The sequence below is a fragment of the Saprolegnia diclina genome (assembly GCF_000281045.1).
Source record: "Saprolegnia diclina VS20 unplaced genomic scaffold supercont1.50, whole genome shotgun sequence".
NCBI classification, from domain to species: Eukaryota; Oomycota; class Saprolegniomycetes; order Saprolegniales; family Saprolegniaceae; genus Saprolegnia; species Saprolegnia diclina.
This window is the reverse complement of record NW_008246117.1, coordinates 40,645-47,907: the sequence shown is the minus strand read 5'-3', so window position 1 is coordinate 47,907 and position 7,263 is coordinate 40,645. Positions and strand designations below refer to the sequence as shown.

The window sequence follows — 7,263 nt, the reverse complement described above, 5'->3', positions numbered from 1 at the left end:
GCGCAGTCGCAAGGCTGAGATGCGCCAAAGCGATCGTCACGTCGGCAGACAAGTGAGCAACGAGCGGTCGCAGCTGACGTGCTACAGTCGCCTCCCAGGCGGCATCCATCGAAGCGCGGTGTGGAGGGACGTTGACGCCGACACGATCGCGGGCTGCATGGTCGCATACGGAGGCGCAAGGCATGTCTCGGTCTGCTTGTCAAGAAGGTGCAGCGTCCGCGCATCCTTTGGCGCCAAGGCGATCGGGAGCGTGATCACGGTAATGCCACATGCGCCGACGCGCATCTTGATCGGCTCGATGTTGATGTGCCGCCGGCGTCGCGTCTGATGCCTCTGAACGAGCGGCTTTACGACGTCCGGCGCCATTGGCCACGCAACCTCGGCACCGTCGATGGTCACACTGGGTTGCTTGCTTTGGCCCTTGAGCTCTGTCGGCGTCACGTGGTCGATCGCCGCCTGGTACACGACGTCGAACCGTGCAGCCCCGGGATAGATCCGTATGGAATCGACGACTGGCACAGTCAAGCTGCGACTGTTAAGAAGACGCAGTACCCCTATTGCAGTGGTCACTAGCTCGCCGCAGGCCACTTCCACGCGACCGATGCACGCCAGCGGCTGCAAGAGGCCTGCAAGCGAGCGGGGCTGTCGGTTGTAAAGGTTTCATGCTGGCGGTCTCAAGTGGAGCAGCTCGGCCGCAGTAACCTTACAGCATCGCCCTGTGACCTGGTCCAAGGTCTACAGTTGCCCTAGGACTCGGACTGCGGCGATCTCGTAAATGAGCAATTTGCTGAAATGGCATTACTTGGGAAATGACTTGGAATTGGTAAAAACATTGTTGATGTTTCTCCATCGCACTGGCTCGGATGCATCGCCCGAAGCTGTCTTTTGCTGGGATATAGTACTGCCAGCCCATCTCTGGCCTAAACTGCAAGCTTATGCTATACTAGTATGCTTGACGCCCAGAAACACAGCCGGTCAAAAGAACACAGATACGGTGAATCGCATCTCACGTCGCATTCACTTGCTCAGTCTTGCACGTGCTGGTATCGGTGCATCCATGTACAAATGAAGCTGTGCCACCACGTGCACCTTTGTACGCAGCTCAATTCGCATGCCAGTGGCAGGTATCATGCAACACAACTTGCATTATCTGCGGCTCCAAAGACTAAAAATCCGCTTGCGCAAAATGGCCTCCGACGACCATGTCCTTCAAGTCCGAGGCGCTTGCACGGAGTTGACGGAGCGTCGCGATGGCCAGGTCAGTGTAGGGAAAAAAAACGAGCTTGTGGACGCGAAGCACGTGGTGTGGCACAATGTGAATGCTCGACAAAAGCGTGAGAGACGTGCGGACGTGGCGGGCGTCCATGTCGTCAATGTCAAAAACTCCTTCGCGCGCGTCGTTCAAGAAGACGCGCAAGCCGGTGCAGGGGGCGCACGAGCACTCGAGAAAGCACGTCCAGTTGGCCATCTCGGCGTGGACCGTCGTGAGCGCAGCGCCTGCGATCGCACGGCCCGCATGGAAAACACCATGGTCGGTAAGTGCGCGAGCCAGCTGAGTGATGCAGGAGAGGTGCGGGAAGGCCACGGGGCTTGTCGTCAAGAAGCTATGCACACAGCTAGCAAAAATGTGGCCATCCACTACGCCGCTCGAGTCAAAAACTATCGTGGCCTCTTCAAGAAGGTGCTGCTGCAGTAGTGCAACATCGTACGCCGCATGCGCGAAACGAGGGAATAGGTCGTGGACGTTAGGCCACATGGCTGCCATCTCGCCGAGCACTTGGTCGAGGTGCGGGATCTGGACGATGCAACACCCGGCAGTGGTGCGCAGCATGGCAGCCATTGCGTCCGCGTTCTTGATGGGACCTCCTTGAGCAAGAAGTATCGCAAAGACCGGGATGGCGACAACACCGAGATCGGCCCAGAGATAGGACGCGGTTGTATCGAGACGTCCAGCGATGTCCAGCGCACGCAGAAAGGACGCCGCCGTGTGGCTCGACACGTGACGTAGCGTCCCATGCAGGTCGAGTTCCATCATACGAACCGCTTGGTCTATGTTGGTCGGCACAAAATTGAGCATCGCCAGCGCCGGCGCGAGCACGTGCGCTGCGAACAACGCCGGCTTGGCCAAGAGGATGTCGACGAGACCTGCCGGGCGGGCTTCAAAGGACTCGATGATCGTGGGCTCGGCAGGGGGCAAGCCGCGATCGAACCACGAGTCTTCCGTCTCTGATCGTGACGCGTGCACCGACTGCTCCAGGTACAAGAATGAGGCGAGGAACTTGCTCGATTCCTTGAGCTGTGGCGTCTCGACGTGTCGCGCCAAAACGTCAACACACGTGTTGTACGCGGCTTGGATGCACTCGGCGTGAGCTACGAGACCGTGCACTGGGACTTGGGTAAGGGCGACAAGCATCATGACGCTGTGCTCGAGGTGCTTGTGGCAGCGTCGCAGCATCGCGAGGACGGCAGTTGCGACCGAGACCGAGTCGTGGGTCGGGAGCCACCCACAGACGTCGAGCACGTCCATGAAGAAGCGACCCGAGTCGTCGTTGGGCACAAACTGGTTGCGGATAAAAAGGCACAGCGCTGCCTTGCTGGGCTCGCGAAGCAAAATGCGACAGAGGTGCGCCTGGATGCTCGGGGAGATGTCATACGTGTCCACGAGAACCTTGACGAGAAGAGGCAGTGCGTCTTTTGGCGAGCGACGGGGGCCTTCGAGAAGCCCGTGGAGCTGACCCCGGTTCGTCGCCAACGCATGCAGCACGTTCGTGATACTCAGAAGACGCCAACGCGCTGTGCACGGCCACAGAACGACGTACAGTGGTGCTTCGTCATCTGGATCGGCGCCAAACCAGCGAGTGAGAACGCGGCCCTGGAGGCTGTTGAGGAGCAGTTTCGGCAAGTGTCGCCGAAAGCTCGTCGCCCGCGTCACGATGAGGCTGCCTTTGACGACGGTCGTCTGCGCTTCGACCATATCGTACTTTTTCGAGCCCGCAATGATGTCGACGAGGTCCTCGTCGAGGGCCGACGTGTTGTATCCGGATCCTTGGCGCACGTACAGGACGCACGGGTCCTCGTCACGACGCGTGCGAGCCAGCTTCTGGAACGCGCGAACGGCGTCCGTGTTCTTGACGGGCGTCGGTGGCAGTCCGTCCCGCTGCGCCACGAGGTTGTACACGAGCGCGATGCGACGGCCTGTCCGGGACCCGTGGTGTTGCACCGACGGCGTCGCGAAGCCAAAGACGGCATACCAGCGTAAAGGACCGGCAGCCCACGCGTGCGAGATTCCGCTCGAGTGAACGGTCCACGTCTCGTTCTCGGGGCCAATAAGCTCGACGATAAGGGTCCCGAAGCGCTTGCTGCGCTTCCCGGGCTTCATCGCGTCGAGAGGTGCGTCGACTGGGGAGACGACGAGATGACCGAGGGAGATGCGGAATCCAACGTCGTCGTGAGCTACGAGCGGCGCGACAGCGCGCTGGAGATCGTCCTGCCACGCCGGGTCGACCTCGACGGCTTCGTACCGGCCTGGTGCCATCGTCTGCGCGCTCGGAGACGCCAGGTAGGCGGGGCGGCCATCGACATGCACGGCCGGAAGTCGACAGGCCCCTGTCAAGAGCGTCGGGCTGCGCGGCTTGATGCGCTCGAGAGCGCGCTGGTAGCGGTCGTCCTTGACCGCCATGCTCCTTCTCCTCGACCCGGATCTTCAAGAACTGATGATTTGAGCGGTTTTCCCCATAAAGCTCGTAATTACGGTCAGATTACGGTAAAACGCGGACGGTGATTTGATTGCGCAGCGGTCGAGCTACAGTATATATGCGATTGCCCATGCAGACCTCACAATACCTTCTAGTATGCTCAGTGGTAGGCAATAAAATAGAGGAGCGTCAGTAAGCACCTGCGCACGCCCGTCTTGTTTCGAGTATCGACGCACAAAAGGTGCATTTTCATGCTTCGACTATTGTACGAGACTCTTCTTGTTTTGAGTATCGACATACAAGAACATGTGCATTTTTATGCTTTGACTACTGTACAAAAATCTTCTTGACAACAACAGGTCCCTTCCGGGGTGAGCTGGTAGGAACTTTTGTATTGAACGCGAAGCGTTGATTAACGGTATTGCGACCATGGCGCTCTCAGGCTTTATCATTGCCTTCTGCTACGGCTGGGAGCTCGCGCTTATCTTCTTTGCATTTACGCCGCTCATCGCTGCGAGCGGCTGCTTCATGATCAAGGCGATCGCGTCGCCGACGCAAGGCGACATCGAGTCGTACGCTGAAGCCGGTGGTGTCGCCGAAGTGTCGCTCAGCAACATCCGCACCGTGCACATGTCCAACGCCGCATGGTCGACAAGTACAATACCGCCCTGCGCAAGACCGACGTCGCCGGCGTCAAGAAGGGCATTGCGGTCGACCTCGGCACGGGCGGCATGTTGTTTGTCGTCTTCTGCAGGTACGCGGTCGGCATGTACTACGGCGCGGTCAAGATCACGAACGACCAGATCACCGACAAGTGTGTTGGCAGCGGCTACTACGATGGTGGCCGCGTCGTCACGAGCTCCATGGTGCATGGCCAGGCCGGCCCGAGCGCGCAGGCCATGTTCTCTGCCCGGTCTGAGGCCTACGACGTCTTTGAGCTCATCGAGCGCGAGTTCACGATCGACGCCAGCTCGGACGATGCCGGCGCCATCCTGCCGACCGTCTAAGGCGAGATCACGCTCTCCAACATTTCGTTTGCGTACCCGTCGCGGTCCAACGTCCAAGCGTGCGCTGGCTACTCGTTGCACATTCCGGCAGGCCAAAAGATTGCGCTCGTCGGTGCCAGTGGCAGCGTCTCGGGGGGTCAGGTATGTCGTCCTTTCGCACTTTGCACTTTCTTCTATCCGATCTGAACCCGTGGATGTACGTAGAAACAACGCATTGTATTCTGATTCTGGACGAAGCAACATCGGCGCTCGACACGGAGAGCGAGCACATTGTGCAGGCGTCGCTCGATCATCTTGTGGCGTCGGACGACCGAACGACGACCCGCAACGCCGATCGCGGTGCTTGAATCTGGCAATGCTGTCGAAGAAGGCACGCATGATGCGCTTCTGCAACCGCCACACGGTCTCTACAAGACGCTTGTCGAGGCGCAGATGAAGAAGGTCGGCATAGATGAAGACCTTGACGACGAGCTCTCGCCGGCGCCGATCACGGCCGGCTGCAACCGCTTCCACTCGCGCGTGAGCCACCAAGAGTCGACGCGAAGAGCGACGCCGAGACGGACATTGAGGCCGCCAAGGACGTGCCTGTTTTGCGCGTCTGGAGCTTGAGCAAGCCAGAGATGCTCAACTTCATCTTTGGTGGCATCGGTGCGGTCCTCAACGGCGCCGTCTTCCCGTCTGGAGCTTGCTCTTGACCAAGTGCACGGCCCTCCTTCAAGCTCGACAGCCCGACGACGCGATCGTCGCTCTGGGCTGCGGGGTTTGGGGGTCTCGGTGTAGTCTATTGCGCGGAGCTGACGCTTCAAAACCACCAGTTTTCCATTGCTTGCGAGCGCCTCACGTCGCGCATTCGTGGCTTGTGCTTCCAAGCAATGCTGCGCCAGGACATTGGCTGGTTTGACGATGAGAAGCACTCGTCGGGCTCGCTCACGACGCGCCTCGTGACCGACTCGGCTGCCATCCGCATTATGACGGCCGAGACGGTCAACGTCGTCCTCATCAACGTCTCGATCTTGGCTGTTGCCTTTGGCATTGCATTCTCGCAGAGCTGGCAAATGACGCTCGCGCTCCTCGGCGTGTTTCCCATCATTGGCTTTGGCGCATTCATCCAGATGCAGTCGATGGGCGGCAACACGGTCAAGAACGTCAACGACGGCGACATCCGCGCCGGCGCGCTCCTCTCGGAACCCCATCAACTCGATCCAAACGGTCGCGTCCTTCTGCCTCGAGAAGACGACCAACGAAGCGTACCTGACCTTTCTGCAGCTCTCGCCGACCACGGACCACAAGGTGGGCATCTTGGCGGGTGTCGGCTTTGGCGTCTCGCAGAGCTGCATGGTCATTGCGATGGCATTCCCCTTCTGGTTTGGCGGCTGGCTCATCATCTGTGGTGACGTTGACTTCGAGCGCATGTTCCTCGTGCTCAACCCGATTTTGCTCCTGTCGTTTGGTGTCGGCATGGCGGCCCAGGGCTTTGGCGACATGGCCAAGGCCAAGAAGGCGATCGGCAGCATCTATGGCATCATCGACCGCGTCCCGTCCATCGACTGCTCGGCTTCGAATGTGCATGACGAGGTCAAGGGCGAGCTCGAATTGCGCCACGCTGCCTTGGCATTATCCCTCACGCCCCGACTCGTAGATCTACAAGGACTACAGCTTGACGATACACGCTGGCCAGACGCTCGCGCTCGTCGGCTGCTCGGGCAAGAGTACGGTGATCGGTTTGCTCGAACACTTTTACGACCCGGCGTCCGGCGCGGGTTTCTTGGACGGCCACGACCTCCGGTCGCTCAACGTGCAGTCGCTGCGCAGCCACTTCTCGATCGTGTCGCAGGAGCCCTTGCTGTGTGCGGGCACGATCGCGGAGAACATTGCGACAGGCAAGCCGGGTGCGACCATGGCCGAGATTGAGGACGCCGCCAAGAAGGCCAACGCGCACGACGTTATCATGCGTTTTTCAACGACTACGAGACGACCGCGGTGTGCAAGCGTCGGGCGGCCAGAAGCAGCGCTTTGCGCCATCATCCGGCACCCAGCCGTGCTCTTGCTGGACGTCGCCTCGTCCAGGAGAGCGAGCGCATCGTGCAAGAGTCGCTCGATCGTCTCCTCAAGCAGAGGCAGCGCACGACCGTGATCGTCGCCCACCGCTTGTCGACGATCTGCAACGCCGACATGATTGCAGTCGTCAACGACGACTGCAATCGTAGCGGGCGCGACGCGGAGTAGCAGGCTACCACCAACGCCGGAATGGGACCGAATGGGCCAACAAGATCGATAAGTACGGCCCTAAAGTAGTGGGAGAAGGACGTGGGTTTCTACATACATAGTCGTTGGAGCAGCAGCTCGAATCGGCCAAGAAGCAGCGACTTTATCTAGCCAGGAGCCTATTTTGTCCAGTGGTCGCGTGAAAATGCCACCTTGAAAGCTCCAAATGTCTGTTTTCGGGGTCCGAAAAAAGTGTAAAAGCGTCATACCAGAACGCTTCATGCTTCATGCAGCTTGGCGATCGACGGCAACAAGAAGTAGCATCGTAGCGGGCGCGACGCGGAGTAGCAGGCTAC

General features: G+C 59.4%; 4 protein-coding genes across 4 annotated transcripts; 2 read left to right on the top strand and 2 right to left on the bottom strand.

Moving 5' to 3' along the window:
* Nucleotides 1-81: 81 nt before the first annotated feature.
* On the bottom strand, nucleotides 82-366 carry SDRG_12484 (hypothetical protein; the record flags this gene model as incomplete). The annotated part of the gene is made up of 1 exon (XM_008618556.1): nucleotides 82-366. The coding sequence occupies one exon, from the start codon at nucleotides 364-366 to the stop codon at nucleotides 82-84; it is 285 nt and encodes a 94-aa protein (XP_008616778.1).
* Nucleotides 367-1,126: 760 nt separating this feature from the next.
* On the bottom strand, nucleotides 1,127-3,695 carry SDRG_12483 (hypothetical protein). The gene has a single exon (XM_008618555.1). The coding sequence runs from the start codon at nucleotides 3,677-3,679 to the stop codon at nucleotides 1,166-1,168; it is 2,514 nt and encodes an 837-aa protein (XP_008616777.1). The 5' UTR covers nucleotides 3,680-3,695; the 3' UTR covers nucleotides 1,127-1,165.
* Nucleotides 3,696-4,124: 429 nt separating this feature from the next.
* On the top strand, nucleotides 4,125-4,702 carry SDRG_12482 (hypothetical protein; the record flags this gene model as incomplete). The annotated part of the gene is made up of 2 exons (XM_008618554.1): nucleotides 4,125-4,319; nucleotides 4,352-4,702. 2 exons carry the CDS (start codon nucleotides 4,125-4,127, stop codon nucleotides 4,700-4,702), a joined length of 546 nt encoding a protein of 181 aa, XP_008616776.1.
* Nucleotides 4,703-4,896: 194 nt separating this feature from the next.
* SDRG_12481 (hypothetical protein) lies at nucleotides 4,897-7,021 on the top strand (the record flags this gene model as incomplete). The annotated part of the gene is made up of 7 exons (XM_008618553.1): nucleotides 4,897-5,041; nucleotides 5,070-5,221; nucleotides 5,248-5,378; nucleotides 5,403-5,916; nucleotides 5,969-6,337; nucleotides 6,381-6,644; nucleotides 6,770-7,021. 7 exons carry the CDS (start codon nucleotides 4,897-4,899, stop codon nucleotides 6,926-6,928), a joined length of 1,734 nt encoding a protein of 577 aa, XP_008616775.1. The 3' UTR covers nucleotides 6,929-7,021.
* Nucleotides 7,022-7,263: the final 242 nt, after the last annotated feature.

Bases quoted from the DNA above. Each gene is read 5' to 3' on its own strand.
- SDRG_12483 (XM_008618555.1), bottom strand. From the start codon at position 3,679: ATGGCGGTCAAGGACGACCGCTACCAGCGCGCTCTCGAGCGCATCAAG.